Source organism: Ovis canadensis, chromosome 7 (genome assembly GCF_042477335.2).
Source record: "Ovis canadensis isolate MfBH-ARS-UI-01 breed Bighorn chromosome 7, ARS-UI_OviCan_v2, whole genome shotgun sequence".
In the NCBI taxonomy this organism is placed as follows: domain Eukaryota; kingdom Metazoa; phylum Chordata; class Mammalia; order Artiodactyla; family Bovidae; genus Ovis; species Ovis canadensis.
Window position 1 is genome coordinate 34,827,867 of NC_091251.1, and position 27,535 is coordinate 34,855,401.

At 43.1% G+C, this 27,535-nt stretch overlaps 2 gene segments (V, D, J or C); both read right to left on the bottom strand.

Annotated features, from left to right (window-relative positions):
- The window catches only part of LOC138443432 (M1-specific T cell receptor alpha chain-like), a 1,249,782-nt gene that overhangs the window by 254,697 nt on the left and 967,550 nt on the right, over nt 1–27,535 (bottom strand).
- LOC138443431 (T cell receptor delta constant-like) overlaps nt 1–27,535 on the bottom strand; it is a 195,413-nt gene that overhangs the window by 167,509 nt on the left and 369 nt on the right. The window contains 1 exon segment of the C gene segment in view: nt 27,189–27,494. Coding sequence covers nt 27,189–27,494 — 306 coding nt within the window.

The window sequence follows — 27,535 nt, forward strand, 5'->3', positions numbered from 1 at the left end:
AGCACAGTGGTTAAGAGACGATGCTTTGGTATCCAAGCCCTTTTACTTTAATTTTTCAAATCTTGGGAAAAATTCCTAGCCTTTCGGAGGCTTGGGCTGCTCATCTGTAAAACAGGGATAATAATACCTGCTCCCCACTCCCTGCTCCCGGGCAGAGCACCTGTGAAGATTTGGAGAGCTGGTGCCTGTGCAGCCCTGGGCATTGTGCACGGCACGAGGTCAGTGTTCGGGAAAGAGTAGTTATTTTATTATTTCCATGTGTATATATGCATGAGATCTCGGCACATGAGAATTTTTCAGTCAAAGTCCAACTCAGCAGCAAAATAAATCAGCCTCATTTCAGAAAGCCAAAAGCATGCAGGCATGGAGACGAACAGATTCCTTTCCTGTTTACCCTTTGCACCTCCTTCTGTAACTGTAAAGTCTTTGTCCGAATTTCAGGGACCAAACCTGTTCTTGAACCCTGTCTAGAAATGGGAGAACTGTCCACATAGGGAAAAGCTTTCAGCTGAAACAGACATAAGGTGGCTGATCCTCTCTTCTTGATCCAGTCTGGGCCCTCACCTTGTAGTTGGCTGGGCATGGTCTCCTTCTGGATGGTCGTAACTGACCCAGTCTCGGGAGCTACCAAAACAAGAGAGACTGGGAAGCTTGGTGTTCAGTCATCACTGGGAGCCTACTAGGAGAGCAAGGTACCAAGCAGCCACTGGAAAGGCTGAGTGTCTAGAAAGGGCCATAATGGAGTAAAATCCTCTGCTTGGCTGACTGGGGCCAGGACTGTGGCATTAAAGCAATTGGCACAGATGCTGAGTGAGGGGGTGCCTTCATTTTGTGCTCAATAAAACTGGCTTTATTCAGGGAAGTGACTTGTTATCGCCCCCGGGAAGGGTGAAGGTATAAAAACAGGTCATAATTCTTGGAGGATCTCATTCTTCTGTAGCTGGAGACAGGAAGAAAAAGAGAGGGAGAGAGAGGGAGAGAGACGGATGGAAGGGAGTGCTGCTGTCCCAGGGAGTCCTAGGGTAATTACCCGCTCCAAGTTCTCCTGGAGCTTCAGGATGCTGCCAGATGTGTCCAGGCCCTCCGCACACCGCCCCGCAGAGCCGGCATCCAGGGTCCACCTCCTCCCCGCTGTGGCTGCTCCTCATGTCCGGGAACACATCAAAGGAGGTTTGATATTCATAACCGCTGTGAGTCATGTTCACATGGAACTACAGGGAGCTGCCCGCACCGCTGCATGCTGTCTTCAGCCTTTGTCAGTGCAGCTGAGCCGAGCCAATCCCCCATTATAGGCGAGAGGAGTTGCCTCCTGGGAGACTTGGATTTGTCCCTAGACCCTTGTGCAGAATAAAATGAGTCCTTTTTTTTTTTTTTTCCCACTGAGAAATAGTTATTAAAACATCCTGGGGTCTTGACTCTGGATCTGCACCGCCCACGGGGACAACTCTGTGTGGTCCTTCCCTAAGAGTGTGGTCGCCTCCAGGCCCCGCTGTTAGTGTCAATAACATCTGAAACCTCCCTGTCTCCTTCATCCCGAGGACAAAGGAGGTCGACAAGACTCCAGCCATGACCACATTTCTTATCAGCCGGAGGAGGAAATTCTGCTCCCTCCTGTGGAGTCTGGCTATTGTTGGAAAGGGCTGGCTGAGACTGGAGAAATTAAAGCCCCAGGATCGCAGAGCCGGAGGAGGCCCTAGTCCCCATCCCGTGCTAGCCCTTCAAATTACAGATGAGCAAATTGAAGCACAGAGAGGTTAAGTGACTTGTGTAAGGTCACACAGACCTGTGAGGATTCCTAGCACATAGAATCTTTTCTGAAAGATGGAGGGGAATCATGGCAGAGTGAGCCTTGCTATTGCATTCCCACTGGAAGTCAGCTTCAGAGGCTCAGACATTCAGGAAAGGGATGGGAACTAGGAGAGCCAAAGCCATACCTCAGCGGCGCATCTCATTTTCTCTGTATGAAAAACGACTGTATTATTTACCTTCATTTCAGGACTGTTGAGGGGCTTCATGAGTGACTCTGAGAAGTCCTGGGAGCTTGGACTCTGGGGTGGATGACAAGTCTCTTTCTGGGCTCTGGAGTGGGCTGCTTGCCTGGGCTGACTCACCTGTTCTCAGTTCCTCAGTCACCACTGAGGCTTCAAGGAACCCCTGGGTTGGGGAGAGTGGGGAAATTAGTGTGGAATGACCAGCCTGGGTGGTTGGACACAGGACATGGGAGTGGGTATGGGCATGGGATATAGTAAAAAAAATATAGCAATACCTGCCTGCCCCCAGCCCTGGTAGTGGTCTCCCAGGAGAAGATGTGAGACGTGCCCGCCAAGGGAAAACATTCCTGGTTACCAGGACCAGATTCTCGACCTTTGCTTGGGGAGGCATGGGAAATGGACTCACCGCCTGTGTGCAGTTGAATGCATTTTTCTTTTTTAAAATCTGTTAGGCTGCTCCGGGTCTTAGTTGTGGCATGTGGGATCTAGTTCCCTGGCCAGGGATCGAACCTGGGCCCCTTGCATTGGGCGTGCAGTGTCTGAGCGTCTGGACCACCGTGGAAGTCCCTGAATGCATTTTCATTACCCTGTATGCCTTCAGAGCTGCCAGAAAAGCAAGCATGTCTTGCTCTTTAAAATGTCTAGAGCTCCTGTTCCCATTTGGGGTTTGTGGTTGGGAGGTCAGCCTCCAGAGATGTCTGGTGGTAATCAGGGTCTTAATAAACGAGCCCTCAGGGACTGCCAGGAAGAGCAGAGAGCAGTCTGTGCCCTGCCTGGGCTGAGTCGCAGCAGAAGCCATATGGCTTGCGCCCCTTGGCAAGGTGGCCCCCCACTGGGCTGGGCAGCTCCTGCTTCCTGGCAATCCAGCCAGCAGTCTGGCTTGGCGAAGCTGCAAGCCCAGAGGCCCAGGTCTGCACATCATTCTTCTCAACTGCTTTCTCCTGTTATTACCTTGTCAACAGCAGTATCCAGGACACAAAGGACAGCTGGGCATGATGATGCCGTGAACGACTGGTTAGGTGCCTCCTGTTTAATAACCAGAGAAATATTGCTGTGCGGTGTCTCTCCATATGTTGTAGCATCTGTGTGTGGCGTGTAAGGGACTCCTTTTCTTCACGTATCTCATTAAAGATGTAAAGCAAAATGGAGGGGCAGCAAGCCTCTGCTTGTGCTCCCTTCAACTCCCTTTTCTTACCCTCTGCTGCCATCTAGTGCCCACTTCCCTCCTCTGCGTTGTCTTTTTCCTAGCAGGGCTGAAGTCTCAGCCCCCGTGAAGCAGGAGGAAGACAGTTACAGAAAACACACAGTCATGGCTTTCCTCAGAGTCCTTGTTGCAACGGAGGGTCAGGCCCCATCTCCTGACATCTGCCTGAGCAACGCTGGGACTGCGTCTTGGAGCCCGAGAGGGCCCTTTCTCTTCTGGAGAGAGATTGCCCGTCCACTTTCTTACAAATCTATCCACCTTCCAGACTCTAAAAGTAAACCGTGTGACCTGGAGACAGATAGAGTCCTGCAGCTCATGCTGACATTTCCCACCATATCTTCAAGAATCCCCAGAGGCGGAGATGGAGAAAGCACAGAGCAGAAGGGAAATTCCATTGGTGTCTTCAGCCAACCGCCCACCTATGTCCATACAGAGCAAGCAAGTGGAAGCTTGCTCCAGCCTTGGGTTCCGCTGCCTCAAGTCAGGACCTGCAGACAGTGTTTGACATTTGCTCTATTGCCCATGATGACATCTGAGTGTATTTTCAACCCTTATTCGTTAGCCTGGGGTCTGGGGGTGTGTGCAAAGCTATGAAACACTCCCCAGGATGGAAGACCCAATGCACCACAAGCCAGCTTGTCCTTAGAACTAACGAGAGCAGTGAAAGCAGAGCAGACAGAGAGCAGCGGCGGCAGGGTTTAGGATGGGGCTGCAGGTGCCTGCGTACCGCTGTGGGCCCCGACACCAGAGGGAGGCGGGCCTCTGCACCTCTTTGGCTACGGCCTGAAACACAAAGAGTGATGTGGGTTTTGTCATCCAACCCAGTAGCTCATGTCCTCTTCAAGCCTTGGTACATGTTCATCAATTTCATTAACTGAGTCGTTATTCTCTTTTGTACTCAGCTGTAGAATATACAGTGAACTAGACACAAAAAGCAGCATACAACACAGTCTCAACCTTTGAGGATCTTGTTATCTAGAGAAGGAAGTAAGGATAAACCCAACGGTCAAGACAATGCGGGTTAATTCTCCAAATGAGAACAGCTAACATAGGAAGCAGAGATTCTAAGAAGAGAGCATCCCTAGAGATCACAACAGCTGAGCAGCATATTATGGAAGTAGATGATTCAAGCTGCCCAAGGAAATGCTGTTGATGCTGAAATACCTTCTAAGATGTGTGGCCACCCCAGGTACCCATGGCCTAAGGACTCTGCTTCATCTGTGGGCTCCACTCCCTGGGTCAGGAGACAAAGAGGTGTCTTCCAGGGCCCATTTGTTGACTATAATAGATTTCTTCCCCTTCTCAATATTACTGTTCATTCATGAATTAATGCATCATTCATTTACTCATTCAAGAAACATACTGTTCTAGCACTGGGGATCAAGAGAGAAAACCACAAAAATGGCGAAGCTGTCGCACTAGCTTGACATTGAACTAGAGCTTCATAGAACAAACTATTAATAGCATTACTGCCACGTTTGTCTCCATTTCAGCCCCTTCGCTTGTTAAGTATCTGTTAATTTTTAATTGCTTTATCTGTCCACATGGTCCTCGCACCTTTCCTCCAAGAACACTTCAGAGAGAGATGCTGTGTCTTGGAGTGACTGGACCAGTTTTCAGGGCTTCTGGTTGGCAGGATGGTCAGAGAGATCAAGTGGAAATAGAAAGTCTAAAAGATTGAAGAAAAGACCCTTTGATTCAGTCTTGATTAAAAGTAAAATAGACTTAGTTTGCAATGATGTTTGATATGCCTTGTGAGGAAGAAATCCTATTATGTCAAATTTTCAAAAGCCTGTGCTGATAAGATAAAGATATTTATATTCCATGACCATGGAGCTCAGTGAAAGGGGGCTGTCAAGAGACTAGACAGCTCGGGGGAAGGTTTTGTGTGATTTAAATGTACACAGCTTTGGTGTCTTCTTAAGTTTACTGACAAGGAACAAGCATCTCCGATATCGACTCCCCAGGAATATAACTTCTAACGGCAAAGCATTTGATCACAAAGAGCTCAAAAAAGTATTGTATTGCTCACTTAATCCTCAGAATATTGGTGTAGGAACTAGAATTTGTTTAGTTGAGTCGTAAGTGAATGTACAACGCTTTGATCACTTTAACTCATCACCTTGTCTTTTATTTCTTTTGGTGTCGTCTCTGCATTTCTCTCAATAAACCACATGAAATAAAAGGTTGCAGGAGATACCTTCTGGGCCTCATTTCTTCACCAGTTCTGTTGGCTGGGGTTTTATATTCTGGAGACAGAGGTTTCTAGGAAAACGTAAGTGCCAGGTAATGTATGTGTTTCCATAGGTACTGAGACCTGGACTCAACTGCTCTTGGCCAGGCCACCTTGGTGTTATCCACACTGTCTGCAAAAACAACCCTCCTAACTCCATCAGCTCCTGGTCTTGGAGCTACAGTGGAGCCTCTTTTCATTTCTGAAAATGTCACAGACAAGAAAGTTTGGCTGAGTTTTATGCAGTTGTGAGGTGTCATGTCCTCTGAAGCCTGATGCGGAGCTGTGGGAACCACAACACCCCCCTCCCTTGGTCCCCATCACATCTTCTCTGGGATTCAGTGAGTTGAACCCCAATCTCACAAATCAGCCAATGAGAACAGAACTTCGTGGTCACTGAGCATCTACTTGAGAGCCCACTCACTTGGATTTCACATTTCGCTGAGGCATGCATCATAGTCTTTTATGAGCGAGGAGACCCTCAGAGATTACATAACTTTCTCAAAGCTTTAGCACTAATAAGTGCCCGAGACAGAATTTGCATCTAGGTCTAAGTCCTGGCGATTTCGATGACCACACACAGAAGAGGAAAGGGTAGGCTGAGCCTCCCTCCCCCTCTACCCACCTCTGTCTTTTCTGAACAACTGAGGGACTGTTTGGAGGTGGATGATGCCTCAGATGTGTCCCCTGGCCCTACAGCCCTGCTCCCAAGACCCCAGGACCCCCACCAAGGGTCGACAGCTTCGATTCCATAGGCGCTGGGACCGGGGCCTGGGGCTGCACCCTGGGCGGGGTGGAGTGCAGGGATGACAGGGTCACTATTCCAGTCCTCAGAAGCCAGCTGTCTCCGTGAGTGTTCTGAGGTCAGAACCAGCCGGTATCACAGTCATTCCTTAACTGGTCTCTGTCCTAGGGACCACCAAACTCTGGAGGAGGAGGATGGGGGAGAACCAGATACCCAGACCTATGGCTGCCCTTGACTCTGACAGGCTGGACCTGGGTGAGGAAAATCCACCGCAGAGGGACCCTTACCAGGCCCTCTTCCCTTTACTTTCCGGCAGGGGCCGGGTGGTCCCACTTGTTCCAGGCCAGCCTCGAGTGGGCTTCTCTGAGCTGGGTCTTGCTGTTGTAGGAATCTCTACAATCACAGGAGCCTTTGGAGCCAGAAATTTCCCCACAACCACAGGACTGGAAATCCCTGGTTCCAAAGGCCACTGGTATCATCCTGACTGACAAGTGGCGTTTAGTCACCAGTCCCCTGTGCTCAGGCTCCTTTGAGGTGATGTTTGCAGTTTGGTTTTGTGTTTCTAGGACACGGGAGTTAGTGAGTCAGTGAGAGAGGGATGTGTCTCTTTTCTGGGAATTCTCCTTTAATACCATGGCTTTGCAATCATGATATTGATGATTTAGCCCACATCCATTTGAGTTCTCTATTAGGCACCATCTGCAGGCAATTGAATGGAAAGTAACTCTGCTCTCTCAAAGTGTCCAGTCTGAACCAACAAGATGGTTCTCCTACCCAAAGCAGACAGACATAAGGACCAGTGCAAAAGCATCAGAGATTTATTCCTTTTTACCCAGGAAGTAATCACATCATTGATACTGTGAATAAGCACCTGCAGACAGGCAAGCAGCAATTAGACACAGAAGTGACATGCCTGCCCCAAATTCAGGGCTCGCAGTAGCTCAGGTGTAGGTCTGTAGAGGGTGCTGGGCCAGCGCTGTCAGCCTCTTCTTCTCCTTGTGAGTATGAGTGGCAGAAAGAGAAAAATTGTTTAATAGAGAATCACTGAATCAGAATTTTACAGGAAGCTTTCTTTTCCATATCCCAAGTTTATGCAGAGGAAACTGAGGCTCACATTACTTATCATGGTTTTATCCAGGTTATGCATCTTGTAACAGAGACAGAGTCAAAGCCAGAGCTTTCTGCTCTCTCGACCACACACATCGCTTATACTGAATTACAAACTGAATGTGATCCGTGTGGAATCTGTGCTAATGTGCTGCTTCTAACAAGGGCAGCAGGGGAGATAACCCTCTCTCCTGACACTAATCTCAAAGGTTAAACTATAGCCTCAGACTAATTTTCATTAATAGAATATCAAGGATCTGTCATTCATTTATTGATCCAAAACAGTGTTACCTTTTTCATAAATTAAACATACATTACATAAAGTCAGTCTTCATTTATTGGTATGTTGATTGGAACGCACATGTCTTAGTCTGACATCCCAGCAGTGCTGGGGCATTAATGGTTGAGGATGCCTTTATATGCTTTTTCTCCAAGTAACAAATTTGTATTTTAACCTGCACTGTCAGTAGCTGAACTCCAGAGGGTGACTAATGGATAGATTGCAGAATCACAGAAGGTTGGTGGGGATATAATCCTTTTAGTGGAGAAGTTTTCTGTGTGTGTCAAATCCTACCATGTAAGTGACTATAGGTAAGGCCAGTCTTGACCTAAAATGAGGAATTCTGGAAAATTGCAAATGCAACTCATGCTCAGTTTTTGATGTTAGCAAAAATGTCAAAGAGGACCAGCCGTGCTGTCTGTCTGGCCATTTCCTGGGATTTCAGAGGGGCAACTTCCCCCTCATCTCAGGGTGCTGGTGAGCACTCCACTGCGGGCCCTGGTGATAGCTCTGCGGCAGAGCTCAGAGTACACAGCAGAATTCCCTTCCGTGTAAGACCTTCTTACAGAATGAATGAACCCTCAGAAACCTTTGCTGGACTTTACCAGCTTGTTCCCTGGCATGTATTTCAGAAGGTGCCTGAGGCCTCAGATAGAAAATGCAGGAGAGATGAAACCTCCCTCCCCCCAGTACATGAAGATGCCCCTTTTGGTGACAGCACTTATGTCAAGCTCAGCAGCTCAGTGTGCCCCCAGCCCTCCTTAGGATCACAGCGGATGCAGGGAGGCGAGAGCTCACGCCAGCCTGGGTGAATTCTGTGTGGAACCTTGACTAACTTTACAGGGAAAGAACTGGAAAATACCACAAGCTTGCATGAGAGGTGGGGTGTTTCTTTTGGGGACACTCATCACAATTAGAAAGTAGCTAAGAAAGTCCAGTCTTAAGGGAGACTTGGTCTTTTCTAAGTTTTTTTTTTTTTTTTTTAATGTGGACTGTTTTTAAAGCCTTTATTGAATTGGTTACAATATTGCTTCTGTTTTACTTTCTGATTTTTTTGGCTGCGAGTCATGTGGGATTTTAGCTTCCCAATCAGGGATCAAACCTACACCCTCTACGTTGGAAGGTGAAGTTGTAACCACTGGACAGTCAGGGAGGTCCTGATATGAACTTTTGAGGAAGTTAGAATTTGAGGGAGATCTTTGCTGCTGTTGTTCACCCCACCTCTCCTCTCATCACTCCCCATTCTCTTTTTCTGGCATTTGGAGAATGAGTTGACTGGGCGCCTCTGGGAGCTGAGGGCAGCTCTGGGCTGAGCTAGGGCAGGGCTTGTCAGAAGTTATTTATTTGGACCTTGCCCTCTGGACATTAGCTGTAAGAACAAATTTTGCACAGTGTCCACATTAATGCTTTTCAAATTTATTTCCACCTGACAACCACTTTGGCTAGGCAGATAACCCCTTTACCTCTCTTGCTAATGGAGAAGAAGCTCTTTGGAATGAATAAAGAGACTAGAATTGCTTTGGCTCAAACACTAATGAAAGTGAAGTCTCTCAGTCGTGTCTGACTCTTTGCGACCCCATGGACAGTAGCCTACGAGGCTCCACGGTCCGTGGGATTTTCCAGGCAAGAATACTGGAGGGGGCTGCCATTACCTTCTCCAGGGGATTTTCCCAACCCAGGGATCGAACCCAGGTCTCCTGCATTGCAGACAGACGCTTTACCGTCTGAGCCACTAGGGAAGCCCCAAACACTAATGAGTACTTTAATGTACTGTAGTGTAAATATCAAAGTTAAAAGAGCTCAGGGGCCAACTAGTTATGTTAAAGACCCCAAATGCTTGCAGATTGTCCGAAATTGTACATGGAAGAGCTATGTTCTCATTCAGTGCCGAGATCCTGGGTTTCCTAAAACAAACATTTCTCAGTGTCTCCAGGGGCCTGCCGGGTGGGAACTCCTCCCAGGCGCAGAGCATGTTAGAGCTGGGCAACCTTAGTCTTTTAGTCCCATCCCTCGTTTCATGTGTGGGAAACTGAGACCAGAGGTAATGAGATCTCATCATTAGCTCGCAGGGTCATGAGTAGAACCCAAGTTTGCTGCTTGCCAGTCTGGCCTTCCTCTCTTTCTCCCTCTTGCTTAAGGAAAGGACAGTGATTCCTGGACTATCAGAGCGGGAGGCTTTATGGTTTTTTTTTTTTTTTTTTTTTACAGTTTTTAGGATGATCTGTTCTTGTTTTTTCCGCTTTTAAGGTATATAGAGTGTTTACTACCAGTAAATTTTTTCCAGTGGATGTCTACTTCTAGAAACGTCTGCAATTATTCCATTTTGTTCCGAAATTATTGGTAAAGCAACCCTTTTTTATTGGTCTTTTTTTTTTTCAGGGTCAGGAACCCAGGATGAGTGTTTATGATTCTAAGTTTTGCTCATTTTGGACTCCACAAATCCTCACGACCTAGTAGAGTGCTTGGTATAGGGAAGCATTCAGAATGACTGCATTTAGTTCAGTATTTTGAGAACAGTGGCCAAATAGTGATTCTTTGGTCAGTTTAGATTGCTCACTGACTGCCAGTGTTAGACATCCTCTTCCCCTTGCCTTTTGTTTAGAAAGAAAGCCTTAGTTTTAGTTGCGAATAAAAATGGTTCATCAGAGGATGTTTATTGCTTGTATTGTTGAACAAAAACTATAGAGAGCTTTACTTGAAGTTTGAAATAGTTAAATTCAGAAAAAAATAAGACCATTCTAATTTACACAGAGGGAGTAAATTTTAGAAATTTGGGCTGGAATATAGGAATGTGAGTTCTAGAGAGCTCTAGATCTAGAGGTTAGGCAGCTCACTTTAAGGGAAACTACAACTATTTTAAAGACATATAACCTAGTATTTAGAAGATCCTTTTACTAGATTATTTTTATCACTGTATGTGTTCACTGAAGGAAAAATTGTAAATTATATATAAGGAAGAAGAAAAGGGACATCATCCATAATCTCACTACCAGAGACAGGAACTCTAATTTTGTTATCTTTCCCTTTAGTCTTTACTCTTCAGCTTATTTTCTTACATTGCTGAAACTACATTATAGTTTCAATTTTCTGTTTTTCATTTATATGAGAGTGATACGTTTTCCCCTGTGTGATTGAAAACTCTTAAAAATCTAATTTTTGATGGAGGCATAGTATTTTATTGGGCAGATGTGTCTTAATTTGCTTAAACATTCATCTGATGTTGGATTTTTAGGTTATTTCCAATTATTTGGACCATAAGTAATATTAAATGGACATTGTAGCTTATAAAAAGTCTGCTCAGATGACTCTTTTAAAGATAGATTACCAATTATTCAGCCAAGAGGGATGACCATTTTAAAAGGTCTTGATACCTAAAACTGTAATAAACTACTGTTACATTGATTCAGTTTGTAGTCATAGCTGCAATAAATGTAAGTGCTCTTAATGTGCTGAATTTCATCAGCATTGAGTTGTGATCGTTTTTTTAAAGTTGATAAGCTTTTATATGAGTAATAGTTGTTTTCATTTGCATTTAAAAATTTTAAGTATATTAGGGTTTTTAAAATATTCATTAGCAATTTATGTATTACTTTTGCATCTCATTTTTGTCTGTATATCCATCAAACCCGTGTTCTTCTTATTCATTTATATGAACTCTTTATACATTAAGTGCATTAAAATGTAACTTATATAATTCATATGAATATATTTATTATTGATCTTTTTAATGAATGTATTATCAATCTTTAAAAGCATTTTGGATATTTAGAAATCTCTTCACTTTATATATTCAAATTTATGAATTTGTACGTATGGTGACCTACTCCAGTGTTCTTGCCTGGAGAATCCCAGGGATGGTGGAGCCTGGTGGGCTGCCGTCTATAGGGTCGCACAGAGTCGGACATGACTGAAGTGATAGCAGCAGCTGATAGTTTTGCTTACTGCCTTTACATAAGAAATTCGTTTTCTTTCCTGTTTCAGAGGGAGTGGGCACAATTTGGGTATAGGAGGAATAGTTCTATGTTGGAAAGAAGACTTGACTTGGGGCTTGGATTCGGGTTGGTTTTATCAGCAGCTTTGACAGTCAGGTGTCTCCTGACTACTAATGTGCTGCAGGAGCTCTGGATATAACACATGGTACCATTTTTCTTTGTGCGATAAGGCTCCTCACAGGGTTGAGAAGGTAGATGGACTGTAGGCTGATAGTGAGAGACTGAAAATTTGTCTAATTAAATTAATGTATAAAGGGAGGAGACACAATGCTTCCCAGTGCCACAGGAAAAATGATTTAGGTTCCAAATTGACTCTAGCATTATGTCCCTAAGGAAATAATAACCCACAGGAGGACAGTAGCCAGCACTATCCAGAGCAAGAGATGTTAAAACTATGAATGCATACAAAATCCAGTTGCCCGGTGTTTTTTTTAGGAGGTATGTTCTTCATGGTGTTTTGTTAGAGCTTAAGGGAAATACAGGGCTTCCCTGGTGGTTCCTCAGTAAAGAATCCACCTGCCAATGCCGGACACATGGGTTCGATACCTGGATTGGGAAGATCCCTTGAAGAAGGAAATGGCAACCCACTCCGGTATTCTTCTCTGGGAAATCCCGTGGACAGAGGAAACTGGCAGGCTACAGCCCACAGGGTCGCTAAGAGTCAGACACCACTTAACGACTAAACAACAACAACAACAACAAGGAGAAATATAATAACCCCTCCCCAGCTGTTTAACTTCCCATATTCACAGCAAACAAGTTTATTATCAATAATTTGGCTTCCAAAGTATCATAATAAGCAAAGGAAGGAGTGCCTTGGACAGGGACTAAAAGAGCAAATACACTGGCATTTGGTTTTAAGTCTGAACCTCATCCCAGTTTAGATATTTTAAGTTTGCCACTGATGTGCTGGTCACCTCTGGGTTCATGAAGAACATGTGGTTGCTCGGTTCTATAGATCGAGGTCTAGTGACTCAACTTCAGCCTCCTCTAGCCATCAGCAAACCCTACTGCTACCCAAAGGCACCTGGAAAACATGTGTTGTCTGTAACTTTTTAAGCAAAGGGAAAATATTTTAATAAATTGGGAAAAGACTGAGTAGAATACGCTCATCCTAATGAAGACAACAAATGGAGCAGATAGGGAAGAAATAAATCCGGCGCTGCCTTGCAAACTTTAAAGGGAGAAGTGTAACCAGGAAAACAAAATATGAAACAACTAATGCTGCAAGGTTATCACCTCAACTCAACGCTTGAGCAAGGACATCTCTGAGGAAAGTTATAGAGAGAAAATACTGATGGCCTGTGCGTTTCAGAGAGCTAGATATTGAAGAAGCCGGATAGCAGAGGTGTGCGTGTGTATTGTGTGTGTGCACACACACATGCACATAATTTGTTACATCATTGTTGGCATATGATTATGTTATTTGCAGCTTTTTATGACGCCAAATTGCAGCAGTATTGTACATGCTTTCTTTTACAATGAAGGTGATACTAAGACTTGGACCCAGTAGTTGCTGAGTCACAGAATATGTTCATTTCCGATATTAATATTTATCAACACAGGCTTTTGTGTTGTGGTAGGAAAGATAACTCAGCCTCTCCTATTCTTCTCACTACCGGGGTAAAATAGTATGTCAATTTTTGTTTATTGTATGTTATACTCTAAATAACTAATTTTGTTATTTCTTTTCTGCTGCTACTGCTGCTGCTGCTAAGCCGCTTCAGTCGTGTCCGACTCTGTGCGACCCCACAGACGGCAGCCCACTAGGCTCCCCCGTCCCTGGGATTCTCCAGGCAAGAACACTGGAGTGGGTTGCCATTTCCTTCTCCAATGCATGAAAGTGAAAAGTGAAAGGGAAGTCTCTCAGTCATGTCTTACTCTTCGCAACCCCATGAACTGCAGCCCACCAGGCTCCTCCGTCCATAGGATTTTCCAGGCAAGAGTAATGGAGTGGGTGCCTTCTCTGTTTCTTTTCTAACATGAACATTTATTCTTTTAGAAGTTTCAATTTTTATCATAAAATTAGTATATTTCTTATATGGAAAATTTGTAAAATACAAAAGAGTTGAAGGAAAACAATAATCACCCTATTCCTATGAGCTGTGATATTGAGTACTTAATAATGAGACAATTTCCTACGGAATTAAAAAATTATAATACGGTTACCAACTAGTTTGGGGGGAGCTTCCCTGTTAGCTCAGCTGGTAAAGAATCTGCCTGCAATACAGGAGACCCCAGTTCAATTCCTGGGTCAGAAAGTTCCCCTGGAGGAGGAAATGGCAACCCACTCTAGTATTCTCATAGACTGAAAAATCTCATAGACAGAAGAGTCTGGTGGTCCACAGTCCATGGGGTCGCAAAGAGTTGGACATGACTGAGTGACTAATCAGGAACAGCTAATTTTAACAATCAGCTTACATTATGCTGGTTTAACAAAGAAATGAACAAAGCAATAAATTATATCTTAAATATAGCAAAAATTTAGACTATTTAAATTTCTGATTGAAAAATTTAGGAAGAAAAGAACTTATCAATTTTATATGGTAGTGACAAAACTAGTATTCCACATTTTATTAAGTTATTGTCCTTTTTTTGAATACTGTTCTTTTTACAGAGACAAAATTATTGATTTTAAGACATTTCCAAGATCTGTATGCAAATTGTAATAGTAACAGGGATTATTTAAAAATTGCTTTTAAACACTTATTTATACTTTGTATTTATCATATTTGAAGTATATGTATCTCTGGAATTTTTATGGGTCTTCATGTTTTTATGAGAATTAAAAACGTGTTTCAACAGAATGATAGTCTAAAACATGCAGTTGGGCTTCATAAACTATGTGAAATTTAAGTGGTGTGATATAAAAATTAATTAACCCATATATATTATGAGCAAAACTTGTAATATTGTAGTTCTTACTGTTAAGTCACTTCAGTCGTGTCCGACTCTGTGCGACCCCATAGACGGCAGCCCACCAGGCTCCCCCGTCCCTGGGATTCTCCAGGCAAGAACACTGGAGTGGGTTGCCATTTCCTTCTCCAACGGATGAAAGAGAAAAGTGAAAGTGAAGTCGCTCAGTCGTGCCCGACTCTGTGCGACCCCATGGACCGCAGCCTACCAGGCTCCTCCGTCCATGGGATTTTCCAGGCAAGAGTGCTGGAGTGGGGTGCCATTGCCTTTAGTAGTTCTTACTAAACATAAATTAAGATTTGTGTAACTTTCAGTTGAACCAGTTTAAGCTTTTTTTTTCACGCCTGCCACATGGTGGCGCCACTTTAGCTTATAAGGGAAGTAATCAGACATTGACTGTTATTAATAGTACCTTATGTTCTACTTTTTGCTTTCTGAAAATAGCTCGAAGAGATATTGGTTTCTTTAATGTTACTATTTTTAATTGTAACTAAAGGTTTTAAATTGTTTTACGTCTTTTTATATTAGCATTTACTAAGAGTTGGTACAAAAACTCATGTTGGTATGAAAACTCATGTTGAAAATGTGTACATTTTAGACAGATGTTAGCTGTAATTTGGTGCCATGAAGAAAGCCCAACAATGCCTTAGTGTACTTTATCATTAATTTAAAGAAGAGCAATTGCTAAATATTATAGATAGTACTAAGGAAATAAAGAGCATCATCAAAACAGAAGTATGTTGCAATGTTAGATATATTGGCTTTATAAATTAATTCCCCATTTTTTTCTTGTGGGAAAATCAGCCTTGAATTATATGCAAGATTGTAAGAAATGAATATTTCTTATAAAATGCAGCTGAATCATATTGGGCCTTATCTTAGGTGATCGTACAAGCAAATACTGCCGCAAGACTCCGATGCCCTCTTTTGCTTTTTCAGTAATGTTAGCACTAAAAGAAGGGCAAGTGACGTCAGGTAATTTGAATAGAAAACAATTATGGAAATGGAATTATCACAAGTTGAATGCTATAAGCATGTAAAACTCAATGTATGATTGGTTCCATATTCACCATTTGCATGACTATATTGTGTACAGTTCATCTTTTGTATAAATAATTTAGCTACAATCGCTAGTAATAAGTATGCTGCTGCTGCTGCTGCTAAGTCACTTCAGTAGTGTCCGACTCTGTGCGACCCCATAGATGGCAGCCCACCAGGCTCCCCCGTCCCTGGGATTCTCCAGGCAAGAACACTGGAGTGGGTTGCCATTTCCTTCTCCAATGCATGAAAGTGAAAAGTGAAAGTGAAGTCACTCAATCGTGTCCAACTCTTTGCAACCCCATGAACTGCAGCACGCCAGGCCTCCCTGTCCATCACCAATTCCCAGAGTTTACCCAAACTCATGTCCATTGAGTTGGTGATGCCATCCAACCATCTCATCCTCTGTCGTCCCCTTCTCCTCCCGCCATCAATCTTTCCCAACATCAGTGTCTTTTCAGATGAGTCAGTTCTTTGCATCAGGTGGCCAAAGTATTGGAGTTTCAGCTTCAACATCAGTCCTTCCAATGAACACCCAGGACTGATCTCCTTTAGGATGGACTGGTTGGATCTCCTTGCAGTCTAAGGGACTCTCAAGAGTCTTCTCCAACACCACAGTTCAAAAGCATCAATTCTTCGGCTCTTAGCTTTCTTTATAGTCCAACTCTCACATCCATACATGACCACTGAAAAATCATAGACTTGACTAGATGGACCTTTGTTGGCAAAGTAATGTCTCTGCTTTTTAATATGCTGTCTAGGTTGGTCATAACTTTCCTTCCAAGTGGTAAGTGTCTTTTAACTTCATGGTTGCAATCACCATCTGCAATGATTTTGGAGCCCCCCAAAATAAAGTCAGCCTCTGTTTCCCCATCTATTTGCCATGAATTGTACTGTTGGTGCACAGTAAATTCATCAACCCATCCAGTGAATGATTAACAATTCAATATGGATTTATTTATTTAGGCTTTGCTGGGCCGTTGTTGCTGCATGAGGGCTACTCTCTAGTTGCGGTGTGTGGGCTGCTTACTGTGATGACTGCTCTTGTGCAAGGCGCAGACTTCTGGGCCTGTGAGCTTTAGTAGTTGCAGTGCGTGGCCTCAGTAGTTGCAGTGCGTGGGCTTAGTTGCCCCATGACATGTAGCATTTTCCCAGACCAGAGATAGAACTGCTATCCTCTGCATTGCAGGGCAGGTTCTTAACCACTGGACCACCAGGGAGTCCACAGATTTATTTTTGAACAAAGGAAGACTAACAGTGATGAAAATCAGAAGAATCAAACCGATAAGTAAAATCTAACACGCCTATGTATGTGTATGTGCCTGCTAAGTCACTTGTCATATCCAACTCTTTGCGACCCTATGGACTGTAGCCTGCCAGCCTCCTCTGTCCCTGGGATTTTCTAAGAAAGACTATTGCATTAGGTTGCCGTGTCCTCCTCCAGGGATTTATATGTTGCTTCAGTTGTGTCTGACTCTGTGTGACCCCATGGACTGTAACCCACCAGGTTCCTCCATCCATGGGATTCTCCAGGCAAGAGTACTGGTGCCATGCTCACCTCCAGGGATTTATATATATATAAATATATACAGCTCCAAATTGATGATTTAGTTTTAGCAAAACATCATAAATTAAAATCAGTAAAGTTTTACTGGTTTTAAAGTTTTGTGCATGTTTAACTTGCATTTTTTTGTAGTTGGTATAAGAGCAGTAATAAGCACATGGAGTTTAAATACCAGTTTATTTTTCTACATGTTTAAAGAACGTTATGGACTCTAGTTGAGGAACATTGCTGTGCTATTGGAAACTCTGTTTCCTTTTGCATATTTTTTGTGTGTGTCTGTTCTCTGGTTCTACCACTGTGGCCGGTGTCCATGGCAGGTAAGGAGGTGGAGTCCGGGTCATAGAATGCAGATACAGGAGGCAGGTGATGGGGGAATTACTGTGTGACTGTTGTGTAACTGTGGGCAGCTGGAACTTTGAGCAGGGGAACCAGGATCTGCAAAAGGAGGAAAGCATCTTCACTGAGCTGCGTTATGAATCTTCTACTCCATCTCTCTCTCATTTGCAGAGATCCTGCCTGAAATGATAAAAGGCAAGCACTGTTTGTGTAAATAGTTCAGAATAAAATTCTCTGCATTTCAGAATTTATAGGGCCCTGGAATTGTGTTCATGCTCCTTTTATGCTCGCCCCCTTTCTGGAAGACCACGTCACACAGAGGAAACAAGCCTTTTGTTCATCATATCCTATAGCATTTCTTTTAGTTTCACTGTCTCCAGAAGGACTCCCAGTATATCCACACTGACATTTGCATCGCTGAGAGGAAAGTTCTCTGTGGGCCTGGACTGCCATCTTGAGGAATTTCCCAAATCACAGGTGATCCACAGCCACAAGGTCACCAAAGAGCTCCTAGGGGCTTCTCTAGATTTCTTTCTGCCCATACTGACTGTCTTCTGATATCTGAGATAAGGAGTGCAGGTTTGTACTGGTCAACTACTCAGACAACTATGTTTCCCAGAACCCTCTTCTGTGTGAAGTTCTGCATCAGAGATGGGCGTATGATGAAGTTGCATAAGATCTGGAAGGCAGAAGGGAAGCAATGACAATTCCTATTGTCACTGAGTCCAAGCTCATACTGCTCACCACATGACAGGCCAGTAAATCAAGAGATACGTTGTTGGGGCAAATAATAGTGACTTTATTCAGAAAGCCAGCAGACTGCAAAGATAGTGGACTTGTGTCCCAAAGAAACATGTTCCCCCCGTTAGAGTTTGGGCTTCATTTATACTAAAAGGGGTGGTTGTGGTGGTGGTGGTGTGGTTGGTTCCTGCAAGCTTCTTCATGGCAGAGTCCTTGGTTCTCGTAACTGTCCACAGATGTCCAGTCACTATGTTCCTATAAGCTTCCAACAAGACAAACGTTATTCTGAGTTCTACAGATTTTTATCTTTTTTTTGAATGGAAAAGTGTTACACTTTAAAGGTCAGAGCCTTGTGAATGGGCCACCCTGTATGTTTCAGGTTATAGGCAACATTTTTAACTTGTGGCAAAAACAATAGAATACAGAAGATCAAGTGAAAAACAGATCCAGTACGGAGTCAGGTTTGTTCTTCCCTATTACACTCTTAGAAGGCCACTGCGGTCAGGTGCAGTGACAGATGCCGGGGTGCTAGGTGGGTCCCACTTTGTCCTTCTTCTGCTCCATTCTATGCCAGCTAATCTTTCTGGCTCTTGGCTCTGCCTATGAACAGTTACCCCAGGCCCATCACCAGATGCCTGGCTGTGTATTCACCCAAGAGATAGCAGCTTACTGTACACCTCTCCATGAGTTCTTCTTCACGGTCCCATTTTGGTGGCTGCAAGTGCTTCAGTCATCCAGTCACTCAGTCGTGTCTGACTCTCTGCGACCCCATGGACTGCAGCACTCCAGGCCTCCCTGTCCAACACCAACTCCCAGAGTTTGCTCAAACTCATGTCCATTGAGTCAGTGATGCCGTCCAACCATCTCATCCTCAGTTGTCTCCTTCTCCTCCTGGCTTCAATCTTTCCCAGCATCTGGGTCTTTTCCAGTGAGTCCGTTCTTTGTATCACGTGGCCAGAATGTTGGAGCGTCAGTGTCAGCATCGGTCCTTCCAATGAATATTCAGGACTAACTTCCTTTGAAAGGGCTTAGGTACTTAGATTTTCCTTCAAGCCCCAGCCTGTTTGTACTGCTGCTTCATGCAGGTAGCTTAATGACCCCTTTTTGATCCTCTGACTCCCTTTTTCCAGACCTTCCCTTCTCCAGCTCCTCCTGTGCTTGTAAGGTCTAATTCCTATAATGAATCCTTGCTCCTATATTCTGTATCATTCACAGTGGTTCTGCTAACCTGCTGCTGCTGCTGCTGCTGCTAAGTCGCTTCAGTTGTGTCCAACTCGGTGCCACCCCATAGATGGCCTCCTACCAGGCTCCCCTGTCCCTGGGATTCTCCAGGCAAGAACACTGGGTTGGGTTGCCATTTCCTTCTCCAATGCATGCAAGTGAAAAGTGAAAGTGAAGTCGCTAAGTCGTGTCTGACTCTTAGTGACCTCATGGACTGCAGCCTACCAGACTCCTCCATCCATGGGATTTTCCAGGCAAGAGTACTGGAGTGGGGTGCCATTGCCTTCTCCCCTGCTAACCTGGCTGACCCTAAATGGTAGTTACTGGTCTGAAACTGATTCAGTTAAACAGAACCTTCCGGATGGGGAGTTGGTATCGATTCCCTGATTTTGCTAGGTGCAGTGATCCCACTGCCACTGGTAAATGGGGTGTAGTACTCCCTGCCATCAGGTGCTTACAGAAGGAAGTGCTGAATTGCCAGGTAGCTGTTATCATTGAACACTTTAGCAGAAATAAAGAGTGTAAGGAATGTGAGTTGCTTCTAGGTGCCATAAAGAAATTTGAGAAAGAAAATAATGAATTTGGTGTAATATCAACACATTTCAGCCTAAGGCCTAGGCAAACAACTAGAAAGTTTCTGTGACAGCTGTGAAAAATCCTTATTTCTTGTTGTTGCAGTATCTGACATTTCTGAAAACCAAACTCAAAGACTAATGTCGCGAGCAGGTGGATTACAATACCAAGTTAACTCAAAGTCTCTTATACAGTAAGACCCCTACATACAAACATGCTCCATTCTGAGAGCATGTTCATAAATCGAATTAGCTCATAAGTCCAGCAAAGTTAGCCTAGGTACCCAACTAACATAACTGACTGTAACACTGTATTGTTATAGGTTTATAATACTTTGCACACAAATAATACATAAATAAACACAAAAATAAACATTTTTAACCTAACAGTAGAGTACTTTCAAAAGTACAGTAGTACCAGTTACATCACCTCTGCTTTTACGCTTGCTTCCATATATCCTGGGCTTGAAATACAGTACTCTATACAAACCACTTGTAGAGGATATAGGCACATGACCATGTATGCCAGACAGGAACTAACTTACATATTGGATATGCGAAGGCATGTTCGTATCTTTGAAAGTTTACAACTTGAAGGTTCACATGTTGGGGTCTTACTATATTTAAAATTAGGGCCCTTGATTGGCATAGAGATAGGACCCCGAGTATCGAGATGGCAACATGTGGGCAGATTCTGATCAAACCAAGGCCCTGGGAGGTCCTCAATCTCCTTTGCTAGAGGAAGCAGACTTTCCTCCCCTGTGCAAGGAGTTTGGTACCCCTTTGCTTGGAGAACCTATGATGACCCTCCTCTCCTGTGTGGAAATGCTGAAACTCCTCAAGACCCACCTTCAGCACCTTTCATTGCTTCTATACCTGTAACTAGATTCAAGATTTGACAGGTACAAAATAATGAAATATCATACATGTGGAAAGAATGACAGTTTTTCTAATTTATATTTACATGACTAGAACTTTATATTGCAAGTTTTTTCTCTTTCCTTTCCCATCAAAGCCTTGCAACCATTTGCCAAGGTTATAGTGCATTGGAGCAGGGAAATAATCAGAATTTGGGGGATATCTAGACACTGGCTCTGAAATGACACTAAATCTTGAAATCCCAATCTGCCACTCTTTTCTGCTTGTCAGAGTAGGATTTTATTGAGGTTGAGTGGTTATGGTGTTTTGGTTCAGGTCTATCTCACAGTCTAGGCAGCTGGGCTCTGAACTCACCCCATGGTTATTTCCCAAGTTCTAGAATGTCTGATTGAAAAAGATACACTCAGCAAATGGTAGAGTCACCATATTGGTTATCTGATAAGTGAGGACAACTTAGAAGATGCTAGAACTGCCTCTAAATTCCCTGCTAGTAAATCCAAAGTAATCCTGCATTCCTGGAGAAACTACAAAAATTAGTGCCTCCATAAGGGACTTAAAATATACAGGGTTGATAATTTCCATCACATTTCCATTCACCTCAACTAATTGGCCTGAGAAGAAGATAGATGACTCTTGAAGAATAACAAAGGATTACTGTAAATTTTATCAGATGGTGAATACAATTACAGCTGCTGTTCCAAATGTGGTTTCATTGGTGGTGGAGTAAGTCAACAAATCCCTTGATATCTGATTTGGACAGTGAGGAGATGAAACCAGTCAATCCTAAAGGAAATAAACCCTGAATGTTCATTGGAAGGACTGATGCTGAAGCTGAAGCTGCAGTAGTTTGGCCACCTGATGTGAAGAGTTGACTCACTGGAAAATACCCTGATGCTGGGAAAGATTGAGGGCAGGAGGAAAAGGGCGCGGCAGAGGATGAGATGGTTAGATAGCATCACTGACTTAATGGACATGAGTTTGAGCAAACTCCAGGAGCTAGTGAAGGACAGGGAAGCCAGGCATGCTGCAGTCCATGGGTTTGCAATGAGGAGGACATGACTTAGTGACTGAACAACAGTAAAGAAAAATTATTTTTTCTCTCTCTATACCTACCTGCCTGGAGCTTTCAAATGTAATTTACTTTATCTTATAAATCTTTAAATATGGGAGGGCCATCAATATATTTTCAATGTTTCACCCCAGAAATATATCAGCTCTCCAACCCCATCTGACTCTATTCCACAGAGAATTAATTGCCTCCTTATCCTACAAGATACACAAAACTATAAAGTTTGACCCACAAAACTATAAAGTTGGGCATGCACAGGAGGGAGATTGGTATACATAGACTGGGCTTGAGCATTTCTTGAAGGTACAGCTAAATGGATTAGCAAGTGGCTCAGATTTCTATGGATCCCAATTCTGCTATACTAGTCATTTTTTTTTTCAGCTTGTACCTATGGCCTCATCAAGGTCAGAGGTGTATTAGTCATGAGCATATAAGTATTAGTTACAATCATGGGGTGGGCAGAGAAGTAAACTAATGTTGGAACCAGAAAAAAAAAGTGGCATTTAAAGCAAGAAGGAGAGAAGAGTTGAAATCATCATAGGTGTATCACTGACCACATTATGTTGCTATATTTTAAATATTTATGAGCCTAACTTCCCAAGTAGACTGTGAACTCCTTGAAGGAGATAATTATAGCTCATCTTTTCTGTGCTTCTATTCCAACTGTCCCAGTGCCTTGCACATATATACTTAATATATGTACATTTAAATGAATGAATGAATAATTAATTAATGGAAGGACTCTATGGTTTGACATTTCTAGTTGGTGCTTCCATCATTTAGTGTGACATTCCAGTGTAGTAGTTCTTCATATCTTTTCATTTTATCACTATTTTTATTATACAAAAATGCATATTTATTGAAGAAAAATTTAGAAAAAAAGAAAGCTAAGAAAGTTACTTTTAATCTTATTATGAGGAGTAACTGTTGTTAACATTTCATGTCTATCTTTTTAGACCACTGCTATCAGCAGAAATGCGATGTGAGCCATGCACACAGCTTAAAATGTTTTAGTAGCCATATTAAAAGAGAGCATGAAGAAATAAAATTAATTTTGATAATATATTTTATTTAGCCCAGTAAATCCAAAATATCATTTTAATAGGGAGTCAATGTAAAAAAAAAATCACTGAATTTTTTTTTTCCATATGAAATCTTTGAAGCCTGGTGTATATTTCACATTTACAGCACATCTCAGTTTGAACTAATTATAATCCAAGTGTTCAACAGCCACATGTAGGTGGCAGATATGTACTCAACAGTCCAGTTCAAGACTTTTTGATGTATATATAATGATGCAACTATACATGAAATTATAATCTTCCCTCCACAAAAATCAGGTCAAATGAAACCTACAGTTTCATAGGTTTTTAACGTGAACTTTAAATTTTAGAGTAGTTTGGATTTACAGAAAAGTTGTAGAGAGAGTACACATAGTTTCCACACAGTCCATGCACCCCCTTCTCAACAACATCTTCCAATGGTTACTGTAACATAAATAATAAACCAGTACTGATGTTGTTAAGTTCATACTTCATCAGATTCACTTAGATTATACCTAATGTCCTTTCTCTGTTTGCAAAATCCCATTGAGGCTGCCACATTACATCTAGTCATCGTGTCTCCTCAGGTTTGTCTTGGTTGTGACAATTTCTCAGACTTTTCTTATTTTTGATGTCCTGGGTAGTTTTGAGTTTTTAGTGGAGGACAAGGAAGCCTGGTGTGCTGCAGTCCATGGGATTACAAAGAGCGGACATGACTTAATGATTGAACAGCAACAAGAGTTTTGAGGAGTATTAACCAGGTATTTCATAGAATTACCTCACTTAGGAGTTCTTTGATAATTTCCTCATGATTAGACTGGGGTTACGGGTTTGGGGAAGGAAGATCACAGAGGTAAACGGCCACTTCTTATCATTTCATATCAAGGGGACCTGCTGTCATCGTGACTTCTTTCTGTTGATGTTGAACATGATTACCTGGCTGAGATAGTGTTGGTCAAGTTTTCTCTTCTACACAGTTACTCTTCCTGCCTTTTCTTACTGTCCTCTTTGGAAGGAAGTCACTATGTGCAGCTTACACTTAAGGAGTGGGGAGTTATGCTCCACCTTCCGGAGTGTGGAGTGTCTACTTAAACCATTTGAAATTCTTCAGCTTGGGATATTTGTCTATTTTCCCTCATTTACTTTTGTAATAATTTATTTATATCAATGACTCTAGATATTTATTTTCTACTTTAGGTTGCTACTTAATACTGCTTAATTTATTTCATTGCTCGAAGTGTTCCAGCTTTGGCCACAGGGAGATTCTTCAGTTGGCTCTTATGTCCTTTTGACATTGCCTTAGCACTGGTTTTTGTGATTTGAGTATGTGTTTAGCATGATGGCATACTCCAGGATTATCCTGCATATTCCCTGCTCCAGCCTCTGAATTAGACATTTCTCCAAGGATCTCTGGTTCCTTTTATTAGAAGTGATATTTGAAACCAAGATATGGGATCCAGGCCTGCTCCTTGCTACTGGAGCATTTTCAAGAATGTCGAAGAAGAGATGTGAAGTCGGTTTTGAAGGATGGTGATCCTCAAAAGGTAGAAGTGGGGAGGAAGTGTATTGCTGGAAAAGCAAACAGCAGGGGCAGAATTTGGGAGCTGGGGAAAGCGCAATCTTACAAGGGATCTGAGCTCTTTGAGCAGGCAGGATTCTTAGGAGGGACGCTGTAGGGAGATGAATGGAGCAGCGCTAAGCAAGGTGGCCCTGCACAGGAAAGATCTGGAAGTGAGAGAACAATTAAATGTACAGTGTGGCAATGCAGGTACAGGTGTTAAGTCTGTCCCTCTTCCTTAGCACGCTGGGTGATGTCAGACCCATCTAATTGGAACAGTTTGAAGAACTGAAGAGCTGGGGCTCACTGCTGCTGCCCCAAAGTATGCTGCGGTGGCATCCTGATTCTTTTGAATTGAAGCTGTTTGAGAAATAGCTGATGCAATGAGGAAATCCTGACCCTCCTCTGTCCTCCTGAAAGTAGGAAATAAACCTCTATGTGAAAAGTGTCCTTCCTGCATCTTATCACCAGAGATAGGGAATTTGGAAGAAAAATCTGCATAAACACACCTTGTTACTTCTTTACCTCACTACCCCAAGCCCAGACTCTGTTTAGATTCTTCACTAATTGAGCATTTGACAATTACTAATAAAAAGTATAAAACTGCCCTGCTTTGGACACTTCTTAGGTACCCTTTACATGAGAACTCTGTGTGCACAAATTAAAATATATTTCTTTTTTTTTTTTCCTGTTAGTCTTTCTTGTGTCAATTTTATTACTAGTCCAATCATAGGAACTCAAGGAAGGTAGAGGGGGAAATTTCCCCTCCTTGACAGGATCCTTTTGGAATTGCAGCACATCAAAAGTTTTAAAAAGTTATTTTGAAGTATTTTGCTTGCTTATTTCATTTTACCTCATGACTGTCTTTTTTAGTGTTTTTCATTGTGTCTTTTGGTTGAAAATATTAATGGAAAACTCAACTCATAATAGCTTACAAAAAAAAAGAGATTAATTGTGTTACATTGTTGACATCCCACCTTCACTCCCTTATGTTTATCATTTCAAAGTGCACACTGCCCACTTCCTTCTGCCAACACTTGAGTTTGGCAGATTTCAGTGCTGAGGAGTTAATACCCTCATCCACTGGAGCTGTCCTCTGTCAAAGACACACAGGATTGGGGTAGCAGTATCCTAGCTCCTTTGGCCCCAGTTGAGATAAGTGGAGATAAGTGCTTTGCGCTGGTTCCCAGAAGATTCCCTGGCAAGATTAAACATCTGGTGCCCAATGGCAGATGGCCTGACAACACACACTCTTTCCTGGCTCACTCCCTTCCTGTCCCTCTGCCTAGACCTCTTGCCATGCATCCTGGGATCACTTCCTAACTAAACCACTTGCACTTGAATCCTTGTTCGCTTCTGGTGGAACCCAAGCTCAGGTAGCTGAATTGTTCGACTGAAAATTCCAGGTAGATCTTCTCTAATCACAGCAGAGTCCAGGGCCTCGAACAATGTTCTAGTAGCTCAGTTTCACTCTTTTCAAAATCATGCTCTTCTCTTGTGATGGCAAGAGGGTTGCTGGCAGCTCTAGGTTTACACTGTTAAAAAAAAATTCACCTGGGTAAATCTGAAGATCTAATTGGCTGTTTTCAATGATTCATGAATCAGGCAGCATCCCATGTAGCAAACATGGGGTTGTACAAAGTAAAAGGTTTTTATAGGCAGAAGGAAGGAGGGAAGAGAAGGTATTAGCAAGAGAAAAAAACCCCAAAAAGATGGTTTCAGGCCAGGACCATTTTCTCATGGGGAAAGGGAATAACAGGGTTTTTTTTTTTTTTTAATCACAGATAACCTCACTGGTATTAATCAGGAAATTTCAGTTTGACTGTTTTAAAGGTCATGTTTCTGGAATAGGTTGAAACCACAATTGAGTCTTGATTTGCTTTTGTGGGAGATGGGGCAAATGATTCCACTTGGGGCTTGTTATTGCTTTTTAACAACATCCTGACCTCTTAATCTCCAGTAGCATTCCCAAAAGTTCCGTATTACATTTGGGATGTGGGCTTGGATCATATATGCATCCTTGAACCAATCATTGTGGTCAATGAGATGAACTATGCTAATTGGTCAGGGCATCCAAGGATGGGGTCAGCTTCATCCAAACCCACACGTGGGGTGGAAGGAGGGGTGTGTGTTTGCTTGTGCTCAGTTGTGTCTGACTCTTTGTGGCCCCATAGACTGTAGCTCACAGGGCTCCTCTGTCCATGGGATTTTCCAGGCAAGAATACTGGCATGGGTTGCCATTTCCTGCTCCAGAAGATCTTCCTGACCCAGGGATCCAACCCACATCTCTTGTGACTCCTGCATTGGCTGGCGGATTCTTAAATGCTACACCACCTGGGAGGCCTAGGAGGAGGGGAAACTTGTTTATCCAGAGAAGATCAAGGTGCTGTCACCAGAAAAGGGGTGTGGATGTTGGGCAAGCAGAAATGACAGAGGCATACCTTGATGGGCTATACTTAGACACCAGACACAGAGATGAAAATGCTCTGGAGGCTGGGGTCTCGTAACCACGGCTCTTTCTTTGATACCAAATGTGGGAAGACTGTTTTGAGAACATTCATTAGCCTCTCTCTAGATCCAGCAGAACCACCCATCGTGCCTGTGTCTTCCCTCTTCCTGTTCTGCGGGTTGTCTTCTCCTGGAGCAGGTGGCTGTCTCGAGCTGAGCCCTGGGGGTTTTTGTAAGGTGCTTCCTGTCACTACCCTCACCGTGGAACTCTCTGACACCACAGAAATAGACGGCCGAGTCACTCAGCGTCAAGGCTGAGATGGTGAGTTTCAGCATTTGGTTGGGTTTGTAAAATTCCACAGAGTATCGTCCTTCCCTTGTCTGCTTGCTTTGAGAATAAATATTAATCATGTAAATCATCTCTCCGCTGGAAGGCTGTCGATACCAGTACATCATATAGTACGTATAGCTGACTGAGAACTTGCATTCCACGGTCACAGATTCCCCCTCTTTTTTATACACTGTAGGTACATCGGCGCTCTCAACATTGTTGGAACCTGTAGAAAAGAAGGGAAAAATGATTTACTTGTTGGTGATG